This window comes from Sus scrofa, chromosome 4, assembly GCF_054392235.1.
Source record: "Sus scrofa isolate SSC_HxYL_T2T_F1_AM1 chromosome 4, Sscrofa_HxYL_maternal_Yorkshire_Landrace_v2.0, whole genome shotgun sequence".
NCBI lineage: Eukaryota > Metazoa > Chordata > Mammalia > Artiodactyla > Suidae > Sus > Sus scrofa.
The window spans coordinates 71,941,991-71,967,219 of NC_139386.1; the positions used below are offsets into that span (position 1 = coordinate 71,941,991).

At 43.5% G+C, this 25,229-nt stretch overlaps 2 protein-coding genes across 57 annotated transcripts in view; one reads left to right on the forward strand and one right to left on the reverse strand.

Annotated features, from left to right (window-relative positions):
• ARFGEF1 (ADP ribosylation factor guanine nucleotide exchange factor 1) overlaps nt 1-14,114 on the forward strand; it is a 147,712-nt gene extending 133,598 nt beyond the window's left edge. For 4 of the 7 annotated variants that reach the window (XM_001928010.8, XM_085022219.1, XM_085022218.1 and 1 more), the window contains 6 exons: nt 3,918-4,050; nt 8,392-8,531; nt 10,119-10,287; nt 11,206-11,344; nt 12,215-12,332; nt 12,648-14,114. In XM_001928010.8, coding sequence (XP_001928045.2) covers nt 3,918-4,050; nt 8,392-8,531; nt 10,119-10,287; nt 11,206-11,344; nt 12,215-12,332; nt 12,648-12,812 — 864 coding nt within the window. In that variant the 3' untranslated portion in view covers nt 12,813-14,114. The remainder of the gene's footprint in view (nt 1-3,917; nt 4,051-8,391; nt 8,532-10,118; nt 10,288-11,205; nt 11,345-12,214; nt 12,333-12,647) is intronic. The other 3 variants (XR_002343274.2, XR_014843708.1, XR_014843709.1) reach the window with 1 other exon arrangement.
• A 32-nt stretch (nt 14,115-14,146) lies between these two features.
• Nucleotides 14,147-25,229, reverse strand: part of CSPP1 (centrosome and spindle pole associated protein 1) — a 125,284-nt gene continuing 114,201 nt past the window's right edge. For all 50 annotated transcript variants that reach the window (XM_085022235.1, XM_085022240.1, XM_085022224.1 and 47 more), the window contains 3 exons: nt 19,671-19,780; nt 17,164-17,302; nt 14,147-15,422 (listed from right to left, as the gene is read on the reverse strand). In XM_085022235.1, the coding sequence (XP_084878361.1) occupies nt 15,211-15,422; nt 17,164-17,302; nt 19,671-19,780 (461 nt within the window). In that variant the 3' untranslated portion in view covers nt 14,147-15,210. The remainder of the gene's footprint in view (nt 15,423-17,163; nt 17,303-19,670; nt 19,781-25,229) is intronic.

A 25,229-nucleotide genomic window follows, 5' to 3' on the forward strand; every position in this document is an offset into this window, starting at 1 on the left:
TGGAGTTGTACTCCCCGTGGCCAGACAGGGTTTGCCTTGGCACTGCTGTGGAATGCTTCCTGGGGGCTGGCGTTGTTGGTTGTCTTCTTTGAGGCAGCATGGGTTTTCTTGGGGGTGGGCAGGGCTGACAGGGTCTCTCTGAAGCAAAGGAAGACTTCCTGAGGGCACTGCAATGGAAGCAGATTTCACGCGGCTGGGCAGAGCTTGCTCTGGTGTTACTGGGCTGTAGGGCTCTTCCAGGGGGCTGGCGGTGCTGGTCAGCTGTTCCACGGGAGTGCAGCACCCTCCAAGGGCGGGAGCAGCCAGCTGGGCCGCTGAGAACCCAAGGGACTCTTCCCCAAGGCAGCAGGATTTGGCAGGATCACAGGGCAGCGGAGGCAGATTTTGCACAGCCGAGCCGAGCTTGTACTAGCTTTTCTGGGCTGCGAGCCTTTTCCCGGGGGCTGGTGGTGCTGGGTGCTGCTCTGCAGGGGTGTAGCCCCTGCAGTGGTCAGCTTCCTGCAGATGGTGAGGCCAGCCCTCCAGGATGGCAGGCAGCCTCAGGTCCGGTGCCCTCACACAGGGGAGGGGGAGGGGCGATGCACTGAGAAGTACAACTTTCTGATAGCTGGTGGGTGAGTGAGCTCACTGTGGTGTGGGGAGTATTCTCTGGTGGCCCACCCCTCCTCCTCTGCCCTCCCCAACACTGGCGCCTTGTCTCTCCTTCAGATCCAGCTCTTCTCCCAGGTTCCCTGTGATGTGGCTTTCCACCCCCCAGCCCTTAGCGTATTGCGCCCTGCACCCTCAACACTCAGCTTCCTAGTCTCCCAGGCAGTATCTGCCCTGAGAACTGGACAGACTGGTTCCTGGTCCCTCAAGCAGTCTCAGCACTGCCCACCCCAGCCTGATCCTGGGGACTAACATCTGGAGCCGAGGTCTCGGTGCCCAGCCCCCACCCAAGCGTCTCAGTTTTTGGTAACTGTGCCAGTCGTTCAGATGATCTGTTCGGTTCTCACTCTGCTTTTCGGAACTCAGAGTTACTGCTGCGCTCTTCTCTGCATCTGGAGATCCCTCCGATTCAGTTGATCTTTCCGTCGAGTAGGTGACTTCTCAGGGTGTGGGATCCCTGAGAAGGGTGTGGGGATCTCCTCCACAGTTCCCTTTTGGAAGCGCCCGTCCAGCTCCGATTCCCCTTCTCTCACTCTCCTCTTTTCTCTTCTTTTACTCTGTTATGTCACGAGATTTTTTTGCCATTTTTGGAGTTTAGGTTCTTCTGCCAGCTATTAATTGCTGTTCTGTGCGAGTCGTTTAACCTGTAGATGTGTTTTTTTAGTGTGTGTGTTTGTGGGAGAGGGCGAGTGTGTCCCCCTTGTCTTCCACCATCTTGCCTTTTTTCCTATATGGTCTTTTTAATCGACTTTTATTTGGAGAATAACTTTTTGAAATATCTAAGACATGTGTCCAACTCAATAAATAAAGGTTTCTTTCACAAAAGCCCCTCCTTTTCCACTGGAGGCTTTTTTTTTTCCCCTGCATCCGTGGCATGTGGAATTCCCAGGCCAGGAACTGAACCCATGCCGCAGTTGCAGCCTGTGCCACAGCTGCAGCAACACTGGATCCTTAACCTGCTGCACCGTATGGGAACTTCCAAGAGTCCCTTTGGTTTAAAAAAATTTTTTAGTGAAATATAGTTGATTTACAGTTTTGTGTTTCAGGTGTACAGCAAAGAATGTACATGTTCTTTTCAGATTCTTTTCCACTATAGGTTACTACAGGATATTGAATGTAGTTCCCCATGCTATACCATAGGTCCCTGTTGTTTCTCTATTTTATATACAGTAGTGTATAGCTGCTAATCCCAAACTTCTAATTTATCCCCTCCCCCCTTTCCCCTTTGGTAACCTTAAGTTTGTTTTCTTTGTCCGTAACTCTGTTTTGTAAATAAGTTCATTTGTGTAATTTTTTTAGATTCCACATATAAGTGATACCATATGGTATTTGTCTTTATCTTTCTGACTGACTTCACTTAGTATAATAATCTCTGGGTCCATCTGTGTTGCTACAAATGGCATTATTTCATTCTTTTTTATGACTGAGTAGTATTCCATTGTATACATACCATATCTTCTTCATCCCTTCCTAGCCCACGGCATATGGAGGCTCCCAGGCAAGGGGTCCAGTCAAAGCTACAGCTGCTGGCCTACGTCACAGCCTCAGCAACGCCAGATCCAAGCCGCATCTGCATCCTATACCATAGTTCACAGTGATGCTGGATCCTTAACCCATTGAGAGAGGCCAGGGATCAAACCCGAGTCTTCGTGGATGCTAGTCCAGTTCGCTAACTGCTGAGCCACGATAGGAACTCCTCCATTCCTTTCTTCACAAACATTTAAGATGCTTCAATGTAAAGAGTCCTTTTTCAAAGGGGAAGTGTGTACAAACTAACTTGTGGAGGCAAAACTGTTTTAAAAAATGCAAAGATTACCAAAGAATCATCCTCATTTACACTGGTTGATCAGAAGAAATGAGAGAGCAATATGCATAATATTTAAAAGTTCTTTTAATACAGAGGAGAATTTTTACACCCCCAATACTGTGACCTAGTTTTTGTGTATACTTAGTTTTCTAGGGAGAAACTTCTTAGAAATCATCAGAATGTTCAAAAAAAGCCAAGGACCAAAAAAAATATTTTTTAAACCGGTGCTTTATCTTCAGTAAGATAATACAAGTCTAATTCTATCAAAAATTTGTCCCTTAAAATATACTTGTTAAAGTAAATTAAAATTCATTACATTAATTAAAAATTAGAGACACTTGTTTTTTATAGTTAATTTTTAAATATTCCCTAAAGGATTTATAAATTTCTAAAAGTTGATATATGCATTCTTACATTAAGTTTTTATTTAAAGATGTGTTTTAGGCTATCATGGTCAAATAAATTACCCAAATCTTTTTTGGATCCGTATAAATATTGTTAAAAACCTCTTATATGTTAAACACTTAGAACAATATAACAGTAATAATACGGTTTAGATGGGTGCAGTTCTTCACTGTTCAAAAGGTATTTTCACATTTGATTCATCTTGGGAACACAGACCCCTATCCTTTAAGAAACCCAGGTGAGGTTGTTTTCCAGGTAGGACTGTTACGTCAGAATCTCAGATCCTCTTGAAACCAGGTTCTGTCTTCTGAGTGTGCTGCCTGCTGGGACCAGGTAAAGCCGGGAGAGTAGTGATAACATCTGACACTGCTCAGGTCTTGCATTTATTACCAAACCCTTATCAACCTGCAAGGAAAGTGTCATCTCCATTGTCAGATCAGAAAACCTCACCTCAGGAAGATTCACTGCTTTCCAAGGGTACATGTAACTGGAGCTGGATTCTGGTGGGGCTCTGTTGGACTTGGACGTCAGCATCTCATCTTGTATCACTCTCCTCCTTGGCACCTTCTCACTGACCTCACTGGTCACTGGTTTCTCAAGTGAAAGAACAGCCTTCCCTAAAGCACCCCCTTCAAATCTTCACTGGGCCCAGCCTTCCCAAAGCTGGCCCATATCCTCCCACCCCTGCCCTGTACCCACCACGAGTGGGTTCTCTTTAGGTTCCATGATAGGTTCCATGATAGTTCATAGGTAGTGCTGACTAGCGTTTCTACATAGTGAGGCTTAGCATTTTTATCTGTTGCTCTTGGGTGGTATCAGGCCTAAGCTCAGTGAGGATCAGAAAGGAAACTTTCCTCTTAAAGATTATCAGCTTTTATCCATGTATAGGTAATATTGCATAATTTTCTCATTATGACCATAGTCACAGTGTACAATGTCATTTTCATAGGAACACCAAGTAATTTTTTTTTAAAAAAAAGAACAGTGTAATTGAAACTATTTTCATCGTTAACCTTTATTCATTGTACTTAAAATTTTTTTTTTTTTATTTTACCAGGATACGGTTTCACAGAAATCTGTAGATATTCATGATTCTATTCAGCCAAGATCTGCAGATAATAGACAGCAAGCTCCATTGGCTTCTGTCTCTACTGTGAATGAGGAAGCCAGCAAAATTAAATCCATAGCAAGTGAGTTATTTCTCTTAATAAAAATTGTGTATTTTGTTTTATATAGGCAAGATACAGAATTTTTACTTTTAATAACAGACATATACTGTAATTGGTTGTGTGGTCATTTGGTTACTGTGTTTGCTCCATTTTGGACACCCTGATGGGTGCTGTCCAGCAGATGGCCAGGAACACGGAGAACACCTGCAATACCAGTTGTTTCTACTGTGCTCTCAGCTGATGCTCTCAGCACAGAGGTTTCCTCTTCATCCCCTTCTGCGTATCAGTCCATTGTTCTTTCTGCAGAAATGGGCCTGGCAGGCCTTCTTCCGCCCCTCAGGGAGGGGAGAGGGTGAGGGGCCAGGGCTTCCGGGGGAGCAGCCTTCTGTGCACCTGCAGCCCCCCAGCTCCCAAGCTCCCTACTTCTCCCGGCACCTTCTTAAGTGCTTTTCACAAAGAAGGGGAAACTTAAAGGGTGTCCGTTTCCTTTACTGAAGGGAACTTACAACCCTGAGGAAAGCCTGACTCCTCCCTGGAGGGAAACAGACAACCTGAATGGCTTCCTCAAATTGAGGTGGAATTTATGTAACAGAAGTAACTTTTTTTAAGTGAACAATTGGGTAGCTTCTAGTACATTCACAGTGTAGTGCCATCACCACATCTGCCTAGTTACCAAACATTCCTAGGCCCCCAAAGAAGGGCCCAGAATCATCATGCCCTTGCTCCCCTTCTCCCCTCCCCAGCCTCTAGAAACCACCCACCTGCTTTCTGGGTCTGCGCATTTGCACGTTCTGCACATTTCATAGAGACAGAATCACACAATGTGACTTTAGTTTAGCATAATGTTTTCAGGGTTCATCCACATTGTAAAATGGATTAGTAGTTCATACCTTTTTATAGTTATAATTGTTATATGTGTAGATATACCACATTTTGTTTATCCTTTTATCTGTTGATGGCTATTTGGGTTTATGGCACCTTTTAGTTACAATGAATAATGCTGCTGTGAATATCTGTATACAAGTACTGTTTGACTACCTGATTTTAATTCTTTTGGGTGTATCCCCAGGGGTGGAATTGCTGGGTCTTGTGATAATTCTATGCTTAACTTTTTGAGGAACTCCTAAAATATGTTCCACAGTGGCTGCACCATTTTATGTTCCCACCAGTAATTCTGGTTTTGCCACATCCTCACAAAAATTTATTTCTTCCTTTCCTTTCTTTTCTTTTTAATATCCTAGTGGGTTTAAAGTGTTTTCTCATTGGTTTTACTCTGCATTTCCCTAATGATTAATGAGGTTGAGTATTTTTTCATGGGCTTATTGGCCATTTGTATATCTTTGAAGGAATAGCTATTCCTCTCCTGTGCTCGCTTTTATTTGGGTTGTTTGTCTTTTGTTATTGAGTTATAAGAGTTTGTTATATACTCTGGGTGTTACACCCACATCAGATGTGTTATCTGCAGATATTTATCTTCTCCCATCCATTGTCTAGGTTATCTTTTCATTTCTTTTTTTTTTTTTTTTTTTTTGCTTTTTAGGGCCGCTTCCCACAACATATGGAGGTTCCCAGGCTAGGAGTTGAATCAAAGCTGTAGCTGACAGCCTCCACCACAGCTATAGGAACACTGGATCCGAGCCACACCACAGCTCACAGCAGCGCCTGATCCTTAACCCACTGAGTGAAGCCAGGGATCGAACCTACAACCTCATGGTTCCTAGTTGGATTCATTTCTGCTGTGCCACAATGGGAACTCGCATCTTTTCATTTCTTACTGATGATGTTCTGTGATGTACAAAAGTTTAAAATTTTGATAAATCCCCATGTAGCTACTATTTTTATTCCTGTTGATCATGCTTTGGGTGCCATAGTTAGGGATCCATTGCCAAATCTGAGGTCACGAAGATTTTTTCCCAGTGTTTTCTTCTGAGAGTTTTATGTGTATAGCTCTTACATTTAGGTAACTGATCCATTTTCAGGGAGTTTTTATTAATCCTAAGTGCATTTGAAAGGAGCCTCCAGCTTCAGTCCCTATGTCTTGCTGCTTAGAAGGGAGATAGGTGGTGAGTGGCCCATTTTCATTTTCACTCCTATTCTCTGGAGAACAGCATGGCTCGTGCAGGAGTCCCTAACAGCCTCAGTCTGCACTGGACAGAGCTGCAAGGACACGGCTTTGCTGTTGCTCACCCCAGGACTGAACTGAAATGCATGTAGCTCTGTAGGGAAGGACGCGGTGGGAAAGTTTCTACTCGCTGATCCAGTACAGACCTTTAAACTGGAGAGAGGAATGTGCTGCTCTCCCTGGCCAGAGGCTCCTCTTTCCTTCCTCCTTCCACCCACCTCCAAGTCCTTTAGAAAGTGTCACCATGCCCCCATGCCCCCTTCACTCAGCGAATGAAGGAGGTGGCTCCACTTGAGGAGGAGGTGACCAACGTGACCTGCAGGCGGCGGCTCTCATCCCTTCTCCTCACTCTGGGAAACCGCCACTGCTCTGGCTGGTCTCCACTCCCAGTCCCGAATCATTCATCTCCGCCTAGTTTGCCCCCGGTCCTATGGTGACACTGAGAAAGGGTTGCCTAACCTGACCCTTGGCGGTGTCAACCTTTGTGAAGGAGATTTGTCCAAATAGGTGCTGTCCCGAAAGCATGCTGCTGGTCCTGGCCACTGAAGCTGAAGTTGGGCTCCTCCTCCAGTTCTGAAATGAGCCCAGGGCAAGGAGAGGCCTCCCTCAGTCTCTTCTGGGCCTGGCTCCCAGCTGGCCTGCAGCTCTGAGGCCCAGATCAGAGCCAATGAGAGCATGTCCTCAGACCCCAACCTCTTCCCACATCCCTCCAAGGGCCTGGGGCTGCAGGAGTCTCCCACTCCAGGTGCAGAGAGTATTTTTGTGCCTTGAATGCAGAGAGAATTTTTGTGCCAGGAAGGGACAGTGTGGGACTTTGGGGTGTCTTGGATTTCTAGTGTTTCCTGACTTGAGATTTAGTCTAAGAATACAGCAGCATTTCTAGAAAGGAGCCTTTATCAGTGACCTAAATAAGAATAAATTTAATTGGAGTTCCCATCGTGGCTCAGTGGTTAACAAATCAGACTAGGAACCATGAGGTTGTGGGTTCAATCCCTGGCCTTGCTCACTGGGTTAAGGATCCAGCATTGTGGTGAGCTGTGGTGTAGGTTACAGATGTGGCTCGGATCCCACGTTGCTGTGACTGTGGCGTAGGCTAGCAGCTGCAGCTCCAATTGGGCCCCTAGCCTGGGAACCTCCATATGCCGCAGGAGCGGCCTTAGAAAAGGCAAAAAGACAAATAAATAAATAAATAAATTTAAGCAAGTTGTTTTGCTGTCTCCCCCAAATCCCTAAAACCTGAATTTAACTTCTGGAAGTTGGTGTTGGAAAAGGGAATTCGTATTAAAAGCAAAGTAGAAAAAAGCTGAAGGAGTGTCGACTTACCCAGTGCTGGAGCGCTGAAGCCAGTGAACAGGCAGCTCCTGGTTCAGATGTTCATCCCCTCCTGAGAAGCCCCCCAGAAAAGCCACCCCAGAACAGAGGAGCCTCCAGTGCTGCCCGGGGTTCCAGCAGCTCAGGAGTTGTCTTTTCTAACCTTGTGTTTGTACATTTGCTCGACTAGATGGCCAGTGCAATGGAAGAGTCTTCTATGAAAATGTAGGTCCTTAGAAGCTGCTGGATTGTCCAAAATGGCCTGAGGTGCACAGCTGCTCTGCCAGAGGAAGGCAGCCGAGTTACAGCCCCGGGCAGTGTGGGGCACGCTGTCCAGTGTGGTTACATTCCTGGTGGCACACCTCGGAGCGCTCAGAGACCTCTTTGTTTTCAGGTCCTTTTGGTAGCATGAGGTCACCTTAGCTACAGCAGCCACTAACCTGGATCTGGTCGATCCAGAGAGCCTTGTCCCATTGGTCAGAATTCTCGGTTGCCCCTTCCAGATCTAGTTCCGGTTGTCTTCTGGTTTAGGTTTTTATGTTACCTCTAGTCAAAGGTCGAACTCGAGTTTGCAGTAAATGTTATTCAAGTTGTAGCTTTTAATCCATTTGATATATTTTATTAAGGAATAACCTAAATCTTTAAAATTTGTGGTAGAACTCTCTTAAATGTATTCACTGCTTTAATTCATTTTGAATATTTTTGTTTACTTAAAAAGTTAATTTCCTAAGTCTTGACTAAGTCCTGAGTAAATGAAGCGTTTACTGAGTAGCCCTTTACCAAGCACAGAAGCAGGCTGTCGTCAGTGTGATATGTACAGCTTACCATCAGACATGTTAATGTTTCCTTAGCATTGTAATGTCACGGAAATTATAAAGGATTCAAAATAATTTTTGTTTGCATGTGCATTGGGGTGGGTTTCCTCACAGAATTTCCAGAACAAAAATTGTTTGCCGCCCTGTTGATTAAATGTGTTGTGCAGCTGGAACTCATCCAGACTATCGACAACATCGTGTTCTTCCCCGCCACAAGTAAGAAGGAGGATGCGGAAAACTTAGCCGCAGCGCAGGTAAGGGGTGTGACCAGGGAGCTAGCACCACAGTCTGGGCTTCAGAGCCGAGGTCAAGCTGGAGGCTCAGTTTGGGTACCATCACTGGCTAGATGTCATTTTATTTTTATTTTTTTTATTTTTATTTTTTGTCTTTTTGCTATTTCTTGGGCTGCTCCCACGGCACATGGAGGTTCCCAGGCTAGGGGTCGAATCAGTGCTGTAGCCACCGGCCTACGCCAGAGCCACAGCAACGCTGGATCCGAGCCGCATCTGCAACCTACACCACAGCTCACGGCAACGCCGGATCGTTAACCCACTGAGCAAGCGCAGGGACCAAACCCACAACCTCATGGTTCCTAGTCGGATTCGTTAACCACTGCGCCACAACAGGAACTCCTAGATGTCCTTTTAAACTATAGGGACGACTACGTGGCCAAGGTTGTGAGCATGGGCTGCATTGAGAGGGGGTCAGGTGCTTAGCCAGGGGCCCCCTGGTGATGAGGCAGGGGACAAAGAGCCTGAGGACAAGACCCAGGGAGGCGGGAGGCGACAGGAGACTGCTGTCCTGCAGGTCAGAGCAGGTGCTGCAGGAAGATGGGTGTGCTCGGCTCTGTCAGATGCTCCACAGGGCAGGTAATCTCCATCCAACAGCTGTGCTAGAGAATTGCTCTAGCAATTTAGTGGACTTCAGTTGACCTTGACATTGTAATTGTAATGTTGATAGAAAACCATTATTAAAATGAGTACAGGAGAAGAGAGAACTTGCAGGTAGCAGATGTGCCTAGGTGTGTTGAGAAGTGCTGCTCAGCCAGGGTACAGAGGCGATGCCTGAGGGGTCCGGAGCAGGGTGTGCTTTGTCCTGTCCTTGGGGTTGGCAGGACCGCAGCCTCCCGGGTTGTTCTCCGAGAGAGGAGCTGTGGGCAGGAGATGGGGGCAGCTGCCAGGACATCTTTGAGAGCAAACGGAGGCGGCCTGTGGTGCGGAGCCCCGGAGCTTCTTGGCGCATGGCGGTTCTGAACGTTGTGGGGAGGCCCGCAGAGTGGGGCGGGGGCGGTTAGAAATCTAGGGGCGGTCAGCTTGCTGCCCTGGGGCGGGGGTCTCTCTTGAGATCTTCCGGTTTCTCAGTGGGGGGGAAGCAGTCATCCCAGGAGTGAGACTGGAATAAGGTTTTAGATCCTAGGAGGCAGCCCGTGAGCTCGTGGTCCGGGAAGGTGGGCGAGGTTGTCTAAAGTCCCTTTTCCTCCTAGTCGTGTGTACGGTGCGGTGCAAGCCGTTGTGCCCGCCCCTTAAGTAGAGCGGAGCTGAGGGCATGCGGGAGGAGTTCCCACAGTCCAGGGCCCCAGGCGGCCCCGAGGAGGGTGGACCAGGGAGGGCGAGGAGGGCACAGTGGGAGAGAGCCTGGGGGCCAGGAGCTGTGAGGACGCCGTGCTGGAGACGGGGAGCAGGGAGTGGAGACTGGGACCCGAATAACGAAAGATGGGGCTCTTCTGTGGGGCCAGAACAGAGCCCGTTGTGTGGCCGCTCTCAGAGCTGGCTCGGGCACGGAGTCCTAAACGCACTCAACCTGTGACTGCGTGTGGTATGTGTGCTGTCTGTCTTCCAAAGAGAGATGCCGTGGACTTTGAGGTTCGAGTCGATACTCAAGACCAAGGAATGTACCGCTTTTTAACCTCCCAACAACTCTTCAAGCTTCTGGACTGCCTGCTAGAGTCTCACAGATTTGCGAAAGCGTTTAATTCCAACAACGAGCAGAGGACAGCGCTGTGGAAGGCGGGTAAGCGGCTGCGCGGGGCTGACAGCTGGGGCTCCCTGCGCCCCGGGGCCTGTGCACCCTTCCCGCATCCCACCAGAAGCAGGTCTTCCTCTGGTTTAGAAAAAGCCCCATGACTGCCTGGGTAGATCGTCTCCCCCGTGTTTAGACAGACTCAGTGGACTGATTTTCAGATTGTGTTCCATCTTGGTTACCCAGCCTGGGCCTCCCTGTCCATGCCATCTGCCTGCGGAAAGCAACCCTTTCCTGAGAAAACACACAGGGTGTTCCCGAACGTGAGCCCAGTGTCTGTGTGCAGTCTTGCCACCTCCGCGTGGCCACGCCTTAGACCGCAAGTTAGGGTTCCGATTTGTTTTTTAACAAGTTGGAAAATTTAAGTAAAAAACGAGCTTTGTAATAATTTTATCAATATTGGGGTTTTTTAAGAAATTGTTATTACTTGGTGGCATTCAGGTGCAAAACAGTGCCAGCGAGTGAGAGGCTGCAGAATATGGGCAAAAAGGGAGGCGGAAGGAGCCGCTCCTTGAACTCCGAGTTCTGCGCAGGGCCTGGGTGCTTCACATGTGTGCGTTTTAGTTCATCCAGAAGGCCTCCGCAGTGCCTCTGCAGACCCACCCAGGCTCTGTCCTCTCTTCCCCTTACGATGGCACTTCTGTAAGGAGTAATCTGAACTGATCTGTTTCCCTCCACCCGACCCACGTCGTGGCCGCTCTTCAGTTCCTGCTAAGGTCCCCAGGCCCCTCGGGCACCATCTCATCTGAAGGGTTGCACCTTCCTCAGCAAAGGTCGTTTTATATCCGTACCCCCAGCAGCTGGAAAGGGGGCAGGCTCTAAACACTCCTGTGTGTGACTGCGTCCCCAAGGGCCGCTCTGCCTTCCTGTGCCGGCGCCTTCCAGTTACGGCGAATTTCCCCTTTGCAGGCTTCAAGGGCAAATCCAAACCCAACCTCCTGAAGCAGGAGACGAGCAGCCTGGCGTGCGGGCTGCGCATCCTCTTCCGCATGTACACGGATGAGAGCCGGGCCAGCGCCTGGGACGAGGTCCAGCAGAGGCTTTTAAAGTAAGACCCTGCGCGGAGGAGCGGGAAGGGGCTGCAAGTGGTGCCCGGGGTCAGGGTCCACAGCCTGGCTTGGTGGCCCGACCAAGCAGATGACTTGGGGCTGAGGGAGAGACTGGGAAGGAGACGAACGTGCTTCCTTCCGCACAGTTAAGATACAAACTGTCTTTTATTGCTGTTAGAGGACAAAGGAAGTTCTGTGTCTTAAAATTTAAAATCTTTCTAATGATGATTTTAGGGGTTTTTTTATGCTGCAGGTAGCTCCACTTTTACAAGCCAGTCTATTTGTGAAAGTGAAAACCTGCTTGCTTGCATTTAGTTCGGAGAAGTATTTGGAGTTTTTAATGGTGTGTTTTTTTTGCATTCCATTTTTATTTCATGACAACCTAAGATTGTGTCCTTTAAAATTTAAACTCATGCTAAGAATGAAACATGACATTCACAAAGCATACTGTCATTTACATCATATTTTTGTGTCTTTTGGGGGGGACTAGATGTTCCGAGAGCCCAATTTCATTGTGGAACTTTTTAAGAGGTCACCTGGTCTCTCCCCATTTTGTTGACAATACTGTCGAGGTCCCTGGGAACAGTCTGAACACCAAGCCTGTGCTGAGCTCCTGCGCACTGGTTTTGCAGTGAACAGATCTTCATCAGTGCCTGGAGAGATGTGGGTTCCCTGATAAACTGCGCTGGCTTCTTCTGTCTTTATTTGGAAAACACAGATGTGTTGATGTTGACCTAGATAATGGAAACAGGGAGGCCAGCACATCCCTAGTCATCAGGGCTCAGTGCCCCCTTTGTCCCGTTGTCTTCTCAGTGAGTGACATGGCAGCGGGGGCGAGCATGGGTGACAGGCAGCCTTTTCTGTTACAGTGTCTGCAGCGAAGCACTGAGTTACTTCCTTACACTCACATCAGAAAGCCATCGGGAAGCCTGGACTAACTTGCTGCTTTTGTTTCTAACTAAAGTTCTGAAGATCAGCGACAACAGGGTAAGTATGAGGCCCCAAGTCTAGCCCAGCATCCCCAGCCTGACCGGCATCTGCCCCCCTCTCCCCACCCACCTCGCTCCCAATCGATGGTTCTGTAGGGGGGCAGGATCCTTTAGCACACCCTGACAAGCTGCAGGGCCCCCGCACTGCAGCTCCCATCCTGACCCCGAAGTCTGCTCTTCCGCCCACTTCTCAGAACTGCTGACTGGCCCCCTGGCCTGGGCTCCAGGTTTCAGCCACCCCTTCAGCATAGTGCCTGGTTACATGTGGTTTGCAGTGCAAGCCCTACTAACGGAGGAATTCCTTTCCCCCCAGTTTAAAGCTCACGCATCATTCTACTACCCTCTATTATGTGAAATTATGCAATTTGACTTGATTCCTGAACTTCGTGCCGTTCTTCGAAGATTTTTTCTGCGAATTGGAGTAGTTTTTCAGATTTCACAACCACCTGAACAGGAACTTGGAATAAATAAGCAATGATGGGAACTTTGTATTTTTCTGTTGGCGTTTACATCTCTCCGCTCTTTAAAAGGACCCTGGAGCTGTTTCCTACCTGGAAAATGGTTTCTCTGAATTGCAGTGTCTGAGGGTTACTGGTAAAGAAGCTTAGAACTTCAACTCGAACCTGCAGTGCTCCAGTCCCTTTTGTAACCAGATGGCTTCTGTTTGTCATGTTGGGCTCATGAGTAAAAAGCCTGTTCCCACAGTGTCCGCTCTCGCTCACATGTCCTTCCCTGTCCTCAGCAACAGGGTGAGCCCCACATATTTTTGGCAGGTGTGGAAGTGAAACTTACCCAAAGAACTCTAGATGTAAAGATTTGAACTTCTGCAAGAAGTACAACTCAGGAGAGCTGTATTTTCAAGGATAAAAATGTTTATAATTGGGGGTTGGGGAGAAAAATTACTGTTCATGGTAAAAGATATTTAGCAACTATGGTATTCTTACTCTGAAGATTTTTGCACACTCAGGCTATCTGAGATCCTGGTAATCATCCTTCTGTGAAAAATGTACAGAGATGCAGGTCTGTAATATAAAAATCTTAAACATTATATAGCTCTTCCTGCACTGTTTTATTTTATTTCTTTATTTTCTTATTCATTTGCTAAATACCTATAATATTTTGTCAAATGCACTAAACATTTGGGTTGAAATCTCTTTTTTATTTTGTGGGGATTTTGGTTTTGCCCTTTTTAGGGGGGTGGTTATTTTTGAGGGTTTAACGTGCCCAGAAGCTGTTGTGTCTGACACTTGTCATGATCAACAACAGCAACAACAAAGGTAGAAAATACTCCTACTGACATAGCTACCTGTGATGTACTTCCTTAGGGCTTTTAAGGATGAGCCATTCAAATAGAGTGACCCTTCATGGACCGAAACTTGAATCACTGCAAAATGAATCTAGGTTGCTGTCACTTTTTCTTTTCTTTTCTTGTGGGTGGCGGGGCTCGATGTAGATTTTACTCTATGTACAGAATTTAATGTTGAATATATTAAAATAACAAATCTGGCATGGTTTGGAGAGGTTAGATTTACTGGAAATGTATTCATACTGTGAATTGTGCTCTGACGGTTTAAAAAAAACAAGATTGTCAAGCATTCCGTATTAACAGTGGATGTAGAAAATTTTTTCAGATGGATAAAATGTATATGGTACAGATGTAAAGTTTTCTATGTAAAAAATTCTGTACAACTTTCTGTACAATATTGATTCTCATCTGGCATATTCTAATCAGGTTACAGGTCAATAAAGTTTTTGGATTATTTCATCAGTGCAATCAAAACCCGTGTAATCCATGGCCGCATGTTTGATTAGTTTTCTTTTTTAAAAAACTTTATTGCAGTATAGTTGACTTACAGTGCTGTATTGGTTTCAGGTGTACAGCAAAGTGAAACAGTTGTACATATATCCATTTTTTCCCACATAGGTTATTACAGAATATTGAGTAGATTTCCCTGTGCTGTATACTAGAGGTCCTTGTTAATTACTTTACATACAGTAGTGTGTTGATGTTAATCCCAGCTTCCTAAGTAGCCCTCCCCCACCGTTTCCCTTTCAGTATTCATAAATTTGATTTTGAAATCTGCAAGTTTGTTTTATAAATAAGTTCTTTTGTATCATTTCTTAATACAAGTGATACATATTTGTCTTCCTCTGTCTCTGACTCCCTGGGTGTTCCTGTCTAACTGCTAGAACACCTTTAGAAACCTCAATTCCAGTTAAAATAAGAAATTGACATTGGTAATAAAAATAATTTATTTCTGTCAAGAGGTTAAATCATAAATTAGCAAATAATGCCTTCATTGGCACAAAAATAGAGGCAGAAAGATGACAGTTTCATGGCTCATAGGAATATACTCCTTAACAACGCCCATCATTTATACTGAATCAGTAGTTGTAAGTGACATGGAAATAAACACATTTGATTCTCTCATTACATAGCAACAGCTACAACCAATATATTTGCTAAATGAAAAATCATCCTGAATAGCAGATGCACATACAACAAAGTGTTCGGGCTTTACAGTACTGTTAAGACACTTGTGTTTTATTCACCTTATCTTACTGACAAGCAGAATTTAAAATAATGCACATATGGTAGTTGATTCCAGGAGTTCCTTACCACCCTAATTTATGGTGGCAAATTTGTGCAAAAATAACTCTATACAGTTCTATATTATATAAATTAACAATCATGGCCTTTTATTTTATGTACATAATATACACCATATACATCATCGTGGAAGACATGCACCTTATATACAGATGGAACATAAGTAACTGCCAGGTAAATGGGCCAAAAGTAGCACATGTTATTAAGGTTCAAATTTCACCTTCCTTTCGCCTTAAAAGGCACTACTGGGTCTGACACATTTATTTTAACCATGTGCAGTAGACAGGCCCTGCCAAGTTAAAGTGCCTGGTTTTCCAGGGACCTGCAGCTGCTCCTGCCTCAGCTGCTCTGCCATGAATCGTTTCAGCGTTTCTGAGGTGCCTGGGCGGAGCCAGGGCTCAGTTGCCACAGAGTTTGATTCGTCATCACCCATGTGCTTCATGATGTCATCAGGGTCAACCAGTGAACTCTCGTCATCTGGAGGAGGCAACAGACGTGACTCAGGTAAGGCGGGCAGCAGGCAGGTGATGCAAACAGATCTCCCAACCCATTACAGCTCTGCCTTTTTCCACGGTGTGTTCTGAACTGTCCTGTTTTGTCCAGTCTCTTTTGAGATGTAGGAAGGAAACTTGGGAATGGGCCAATTTAAAAAAAATGACCAACTGAACAAGGTGACTCCATGGTACCAGCACCACCGGGATGTTGAAAGTAGCAAAGGAGACCAAAGGCACCCAGAGGTTAGGTTGACTGTGGTCGTGTAGGTGATCTTACTTTGTGTCACCTGAAGGAGGCCACACAAAACTATGAAGGTTTTGGAAACATTCCTAAATATGACACTGCTTTAAGGAAGTAAGGTCATTTTACAAAAACACTAAACAAGGAAGGAAATCCTCTCTTAACCTTATCTAAGACGTTGCATCTATACGTTTCATTCCTACAGGTTATACTCTATTGATCTAACTTCTATGTATTATTATCAGATAGAATAATAGGAAAATCTGTCTTCCTACCCTGTGGTGTCAACTTCTTTTTTTAATTACATCCCCTGGTCTGTGAAGGATTAGATCAGCAAAAGGACATGTGCAGTCACTCTAATGAGCAATCAATCCACATCGTACCAAAAAGCTCCTGTTTGAAAGGACAGTGTTTAAAAAAAGCCTTCTGAAAAAGATTCTTTTCAAATGGCCTATTTTCTCTCAATTTAAGTATATCTCTGTTAAATACTGATTTAACTTACTGGTTCTAAAATAAATTGAGGAACAGATAATTCTCAGTACAGATTAAAATGCCTTTTAGCCAAAAAGAAAGCATCCCTTTCCCCACCATCCACGTTTTTCCAGGTACGATAGAGGGAAAGCACTGCTCCCATTAATTTCCTGTGTTTACTGGTACTTGGTATGAAATGACTACCATCAGAACACATGACCTCTGACTGCTATAGACTGTATGAGTACAATTCTAAATTAACACAATATTAAGAACTGGATCTAAAAACTCCAAAACAAATGTGCTATTAGGCAATTACTGTAATGTAGATTTTAATAAACTAGAGAGAACTGTCCAAATAGACCACTCTTAATATTTACTAAAGCTAATAATAGGGCTTATTATGGTAATAGTGTCCCATTATCCTAACGACTAAGACCACCACCATAACGAAGGTGGCCTGGGGCTGGCAGAGTAGCCCCTTGGTTGCCTGAGGAAGCACTCTGCCTGTCTGTGCCTGTGATCAAGCTTTCACCTTCAGTTACGAAGCAGTGAGAGACAGCAACATCCAGCATTGCTTAGGAGAAGAAAATATTAACCTGAGGCTGTTTTGCTTTATCCATGTAAAGAAAGCCAAGTAAAAAGGTAAGAAAATTTTCTTTGTAGTACTACAAATTTATAATAGGTGTGTTATCTAAAAACTCGAGGTTTTAAAGTTGACTTCTGATAATGTCTCACTTCAGTAAGGAAATGAGATGCCAGTACTGATTGTTTTCCCTGATGAAAGCAAAGCCTCAATATATTTGCACCAAAACTTTTATCTGTTTAGAATCCACTCTGGTAGAATCTGATGCAAGATTAATCCTCAGTCCTGGTTTCCTGGATAGCTACCATGTTCTAGGTCCTGCAAACTCTCTTCCTCTGTCCCCCTGCCATCAATGAAAACTTCCATGAAGCAGGTTTAAGAGTTCTTACAGAATTCACTACTTGGCCATTAGACTCGGCCATTTACCTGTATTGATAGGTTTAGTCTGAAGTTCATTCAGTCTTCGCATTCGCTCTTCATTCCTCATTCTAAGCTGATCGATACTTATACTGGACACAGATTTTAAAGAGAGGCCATCTGGTGGTACGTTAGGGTGACTCTTATCCTGTAATTCAGAAATGATCATTAACATGAAACACGTTAGAATAAACCAGTGAATCATGTTCTTGCCCTTCAGAAATGTATGATGTGATGAACATTTATATTCCAATTACTGATGTTTACATCCAAGCTTGGATGAAGGTACAGCATTTGTGCTAACATATAAATGCTGCCAGACTGGATGAAGGTGGGGATTAACACAAATGGAAAAAAATGTCAGGAGCTAAGAATCAGTCCAGCTACAGTAATCAAAACAGGGTTGTACTGGCCTAAGGACAGATGTATAGATTGATGGGACAGAAGCAAGAGTCCAGAAATAAGCCCTTATATTTATGGGCAGAAAAGCCAATACAATTCACTAGGGGAAAGAAGAGTCTTTTCACCAAATTGTACCAGAATAACTGGAGAGCCACATGTAAACAACGAATCTGGGCTCCTACACCTCACACCACATGCAAAAATTAATACAAAAGTGGATTCACTGACCTAATTTTAGGAGCAAAAACTATGAAATTCTTAGAAAAAAACACCAAAGTAATTTTCATGATCTTGGGTTAGGCTATGGTTTAAGATATGACACCAAAGGCACAAGCAAAAAAAAAAAGATTGATAAGTTGTACCTCATCAAGATTAGAAGCTTCTGTGCTTCAATGAACACCATCAAGAAAAGAGCTGCAAGTTGTACATCTAATACAGGACTTGTATCCAGAATCTATAAAGAACTTACAACTCAATAAAAAGACAACCTAATTTGAAAATGAGCAAAAGATTTCAACCTAATTTGAAAATGAGCGAAAGATTTACCAGACCTAGCCCCAAAGAAGATGGTCAAATGGCTAAGAAGTAAATGAAAGGATGTTTAACCTCATTAGTCAGGGAAATACCAATCAAATCCACAATAAGACAGCACTTCACACTAACAAATGCTAGGCAGCATGTACAAAAACTGGAACCTTCGTACACTGTTGGGGGGAATGTAAAGTGGTGTAGCCACTTTAGAAAATAGTCTGGCAGTTCCTCAAAATGTTTTGGTTTTGTCTTTTCTAGGGCCGCTCCCTCAGCATATGGAGGTTCCCAGGCTAGGGGTCCAATCGGAGCTGTAGCAGCCGGCCTACACCAGAGCCACAGCGATAAGGGATCCGAGCTGTGTCTGTGACCTACACCACAGCTCACGGCAACACCGGATCCTTAACCCACTGAGCAAGGCCAGGGATCGAACCCACAACCTCATGGTTCCTAGTCAGATTCATTAACCACTGTGCCACAATGGGAACTCCTCCTCAAGATGTTAAATGTAGTTAGTATGTAACCCAACAATTGTACTCCTATGTGTGTGTGTGTGTACATGCATGTATGTTTACATGTATATGTGTGTGTGTGTGTATATGCAAGAGAAATGAAAACATCAAAAAATGTGTGAATGTTAAAAGCAGCAGTATTCATAACAGACAAAAGGTGGAAACAACCTAAATATCCATCAGTTGTTGAACAGATAAACTAAACAATGAAGTATTACTCATCAGTAAAAAGGAATCAGATATGGATATACTGTAACTCAGATGATGTTTGAAAAAAGAGAAAGGAGCCAGTCACAAATGACCATATATTTTACAATAGTATTTGTATCCAGAAGAGGCAAATCTATAGAGACAGATTAGTGGTTGCCATGGAAACATATAAAGCTTTATGCCTGGTAAAGCTGGTATACACAATAATGCTAAAAATAGCATGTGTCATTTGTTGAGAGCTCCCTGCATACTTGACTCAGTGCTGAATGCTTACTGTACGTAGCCCTATGTCACACATAAGGAAACATGCAGAGTTTAAGAAATTGCCCCAAAGTGATTACTCAGCAAAGAAGTGACAATGCTTGGACATGTAGTAAGGGCTTTAAAGCCTGTGCTTTTTAAAGGCTCTGCATAAAAACGTTTACACATTCTACGAAAAGAATCTGGGTCTAAAAATCAGTCTTGGTATCTATGAACTTGGGCAAATTATCTGGTCAAAATGGAGAAGATGTCTACATAGTGGGCTCAGGTGATAGGAGGGTAGAGCAGGCTTTCCAATAAACGTTCTCAGCTGCTGCATGTGCCTTCTCTGAAATCCATATACTCCGCCGTGGGAAGGAGGGAGATTCGCTCTTACAGCCACCCTGCAAAAGGAAACTGCTACCTCAAAGAAGCCAAGGCACCAGAGTCCGATGACCTGGCCACGGTCATAAGGTATTTGGTGGCAGAGCCTGGGCTCGGCACGCTGTCCACCTTATTCCAGAGCAAGTTCTTTCTTTACTGGACCACCCTAATTTAGCACTTGTCAGAACCCAGACCTCTCGTTGCTAAACGGAAAACAAGAAAAGGCCATTTCGTACATACCAAGTCCAGTCCCTTCAGCTTGTTCCTCCTGCGCTCCCTGGCAGAGGGCGGCTGTGACGGCGGAGGGAGGGCGTCATCTTCGATGGCAGGGTATGTCTCGCCATACGCACCTGGAGAGCACACAACCGAGAAGTCGGAAACACCCATTTCACATCTTAGAGCTAAACCTGGACTGTTGTTCAAAGCGTGAAGGTATTACTTATATAAAATAAAGTTCACCTACTATAAATGTACACAGTTCAATGACTTTTATGGGACTGCGTGATCACTGCACTAGCTTTAGAACATTTCTATCGCCGCAAACAGTTCCCTTGTGCTCCCTGGCAAAGTCAGCCCCTACCCGCAGCTGCCCAACCCATGGAAACACTGATGTGCCTCCATCTCAGGAGATTTCCTGTTCTTGAGATTCCATGTTAACAGAATTATAACAGTATTTTGTGTCTTTGATTAGCTTAATGTGTTTGAGGTGCACCTATGCTATATACCATGTGTCAATACCGCTGACCCTTGAACATTGTGGCACCACGAGCGCTGACCCCCCCTTATGCAGACAAAATCCACACACTGTCATCTCCGCCTCCAAAACAAAGGAACTGATCCATGAGTCACCCAAGGGCAAGAAGCTGAAACAGTCCAGACTGAATCAGGACTCAAACCCTAGTTCTTAGGATTCCAAATACTATGGAATAATGGTAACTAATATTTAGTTAACTTAAAGACCTGTAAAATGAAAATACCAGTATTATATTTATTTAAAAGAAAACCGTAAGTGGACTCGCACAGGTCAAGCCACTGCTGTTATGGGTCAACTGTAGTTCTCTGGGTTTTTTTTTTTAATGGCTGAGTAATATACCATCATATGGGTATATGTCATTTTGCCTATGCATTCACCAGCTGATGCACATTTGAATGTTCTTCATTGAAGATTATTAATAATCTTGTTATAAATGTTCCTGTACATGTCTTTTTGTGGCCATATATTTTCATTTCTTTGGATTATATTCCTAGGACTGAAATTGCTGAGTATTATGGTAATTCTGGTTAACATCTGGAGGAAGTAGAACCATTTTCAAAAGTGTTTCTACCATTTTACATTGTTTTAGTTTCCCCACATCCTCACCAACACCAATCCTCATTTTTTTCAATCACAGCCACTCTAAGTGGGCCAACAGCCTATTGACCACGGAGATGGCTATGTTGCTTAAAATATTTAGAATTTTTCTACAATTCTATTTTCAAAAATTAAAATCTAAAGAAAATTATAATATGAATACTAAAATCACCATTTCATATTTTTCCGCATTTACTTTATTTCTACATATATTTGAGGTGGCAGGGGGGTGTTGCTTAGTTTCTGCAGAACCAGTGTTGCAGACATCATGACACTTCATCCCTAAATACTTCAGCATATAACCCTAAGAACAAGGATCGGCTCCTACACAGCCACAGTTTCACTACCATGTTAAAGAAATGTAACAGTGGTACTTACTATCATTTAATATATAATTGACATCAAATTTCTGAAGTTTAAAGTGTATAGCTTTTTAAATCAGCAATAACTATATTGTATTGAATAAAATATGGGATTTTCTAAAACTCCCAAAATAAAGCTTTGACTTACTATATCTAATTCACCACTAATTCACTTGACCTTTTTTAAATTTAAGTTTTATAGAAATATAGCTGATTTATAATGCTGCTGTGTTAATTTCTGTGGTACAGCAAAGTGATTCAGCTATACATATACACATATCCATTCCCATATAGGTGATCACTGAATATTGAGCAGATTTCCCTGTGCTATACAGCAGGTCGCCCATTGACCAAACAGTCCACATGCAATAGTGTGCTATATGCCAGTCCCAAGTTCTCAATACTTCCCACCCCCCCACCCTTCTCTTGGTAACCATGACTTTGTTTTCCAAGCCTTTGAGACTATTTTTGTTTTGTAAATAAGTTCATTTGTATTATTTTTTTAGATTCCACTTATAAGTGTTATCATGATATTTATATTTGTCTGACTTCATTTAGTATGATAATGTCTAGGTCCATTCATATTGCTGCAAATGGCATTATTTCATTCTTTTGGCTGAGTAATATTCCATTGTGTATATCAACCACATCTTCTTTATCCCTTCCTCTGCCAACATTTAGGTTACTTCCTTGGCTTGACTATTGTAAACAGTGCTTCAGTGAACACAAGAGGTGCATCTTTCTTTCTTTCTTTCTTTTTTTTTTTTTCCTGTCTTTTTGTTTTATTAAGGCCACACCCGTGGCATGTGGAGGTTCCCAGGCTAGGGTTCCAATTGGAGGTGTAGCTGCCCACCACAGCCACAACCACAGCAACTCCAGATCCAAGCTGCGTCTGTCACCTACGCCAAGTTCACGGCAACACCAGATCCTTAACCCACTAATCGAGGCCAGGGATCAAACCCACAACTTCATGGTGCCTAGTCAGATTCCTTTCCACTGTGCCACAACAGGAACTCCCATCTGTCTTTTTGAATTATGGTTTTCTCGAGATAAATGCTCAGGAGTGGGACTGCTGGATTATGCCGTTTTTCTACTTTTAGTTTTTTGAGGAATCTCCATTCTGTTTTCCATAGTGGTTGTACCAATTTACATTCCCACCAAATGTAGGAGGAGGGTTCCCTTTTCTCCACAACCTCTCCAGCATTTATTATTTGTAGACTTTTCGATTAATGCCATTCTGACTGGTGTGAGGTGATACCCTGTGCTTTTGACTTGCATTCCCTGATAATTAGCAATGCTGAGGGTCCTTTCACATGCTTTTTAGCCATCTGTATGTCTTCTTCGGAGAATTATGTATTTAGATCTTCTCACCATTTTTTGATTGGGTTCTTTTTTTAATTGAGCTGCATGAGTTGTTTGTGTATTCTGGAGATTAGTCCCTTGTCAGTCACTTTGTTTGCAAAAGTTTTCTTCCATTCTATGTGTTTTCTGTTTCTTTTTGTTTGTTTCCTTTGCTATGCAAAGCTTTTAAGTTTAATTTAGGTCCCATTTGCTTATTTTTATTTTCATTACTCTAGGAGGAAGACCCAAAGAGATATTGCTGTGATTTATATGAAAGAGTGAACTGCCTGGAGTTCTCCTCTGGCTCAGCAGGTTAAGGATCTTGCACTGTCACTGCTGTGGCTTGGGTTTGCTCTCTGGCCCTGGAACTTCCGTATGCCCCTGCCCCCTGCCTCAGCCCAAAAAAAGTAGTGTTCTACCTATGTTTTCCTTTAGTTTTATATATCTTACTGAAGAGATTGTCTTTTTTCCATTATCATAGATTAGTTATCCACAGGTACATGGGCTTTCTATTCTATTCCACTGATCTATATTTGCTTTTTGTGCCACTACCAGTACCATTACTATTTTGATGACTGTAGCTTTGTAGTATAAAGTCAGGGTGCCTGATTCCTCCACCTTTGTTTTTTTTTGGGGGGGGGATATTTGGGGGTCTTTTGTGTTTCAAGACATATTTTAAAATTTTTTGTTCTAGTTCTGTGAAAAACTGCCAATGGGAATTTGATAGGGATTGTATCAAGTCTGTAGACTGCCATGGGCTGTATAGCCATTTTGAGAATATTGATTCTTCCAACCCAAGAGCATGGTATATCTTTCCATCTGTTCGTGTCATCTTTGATTTCTTTTGTCAGCATTTTATAAATTTCAGAGTGCAGATCTTTTGTCTCTTTAGGTATGTTTTTTCCTTGGTATTTTATTCTGTTTCCTTAATTTCTCTTTCTGATCTTTCATTATTAGTGTTTAGCAATACAAGGGATTTCTGTGTATTAATTTTCCTTTTTTTTTTTTCTTATTAGAGCCACACCCATAGCGTATGTAAGTACCCAGGCTAGGGGTCCAATCACAGCTACAGCTGCCAGCCTACACCACAGCCAGAGCAATGCAGGATCCAAGACACATCTGTGATCTACACTACAGCTCATGGCAATATCAGATCCTTAACCCACTGAGCGAGGCCAGGGATTGAACCCGCATCCCCATGGATACTAGTTGGAGGGTTTCCACTGTGCCACAATGGGAACTCCTGTGTGTTAATTTTGTATCCTGCAACTTTGCCAAAATTATTGATGAGCTCTAATAATTTTCTGACAGCATCTTTAGGATTTTCTACATATAGTATCATGTCATCTACAAACAATGACAGTCTCCTTTTATTTCTTTTTCTTCTTTGATTGCCATATCTGGAACTTCGAAAACTATGTTGAATAAAAGCAGTGAGAGTGGATATCCTTGTCTTGTTCCTGATCTTAGGGAAATGCTTTCAGCTTTTCACTACTGAGAATGATGTTAACGGTGCGTTTGTCTTATTAGGTTGAGGTAGGTTCCCTCTATGCCCACTTTCTGCAGTTTTTAACATAAATGACTGTTGAATTTTGTCAAAAGCTTTCTCTGCATCTATGGAGATGACCATATGGTTTTTATTTTTTAGTTTGTTAATGTCGTGTATCACAGTGATTGATCTGCAGATATTGAAGAATCCTTGCATCCCTGGGATAAATCCCTCTTGATCATGGTGTGTGATCCTTTTAATATATTATTGGATTCAGTTTGCTAATATTTTGTTGAGGATTTTTACATCTCTGTTCATCAGTAATGCTGTCCCTGTACTTTTTTTTTTTTTTTTTTGTCTTTTTGCCTTTTCTAAGGCCACTTCCCACAGCATATGGAGGTTCCCAGGATAGGAGGTCTAATCGGAGCTGTAGCCGCGGGCCTACACCAGAGCCACAGCAACGCAGGATCTAAGACGTGTCTGCAACCTACACTACAGCTCATGGCAATGCCAGATCCTTAATCCACTGAGCAAGGGCAGGGATCGAACCCGAAACCTCATGGTTCCTAGTCGGATTCGTTAACCACTGGTTTTGGTATTAGGGTGATGGTGGCCCCTTAGAATGAGCTTGGGATTGTTCCTTCCTCTGAAACTTTGGAATAGTTCCCCAGGATAGGTGTTAGCCTTCTCTAAATGTTTGATAGAATTTGCCTGTGAAGCCATCCAGTCCTGGACTTTTTTTTTTTTTTTATGAGTTTTAAAATCACATTTCAATTTCAGTACTTGTGACTAGTCTATTCATATTCTCTATTTCTTCCTGGTTCAGTCTTGGAAGAGTGTACCTTTGTAAGAATTTGTCCATTTCTTCTATGTTGTCCATTTTATTGGTATAGCGTTGCTTGTATATCTCTTATGATCCATTGTATTTCTGCAATATCTGTTGTAACTTCTTCATTTCTAATTTTAGTGGCTTGACCCCTCTCCCTTTTCTTGATAAGTCTGGCCAAAGGTTTACCAATTTTTGTCATATTTTGTCATTACCAATTTGTTGATCTTATCAAAGAACTAGCTCTTAGTTTCACTGATGTTCTTTATTGTTTTGTCTGTATTTCATTTATTCCTTCCCTTATCTTTATGACTTCTTTCCTTCTACTAATTTGGGGTTTTGTTTGTTCTCCTTTGTCTAGTTGCTTTAGGTGTATATGGTTAGGTTGTTGGAGATTTTTCTTGTTTCCTGAGGTAAGACTGTATTGCTA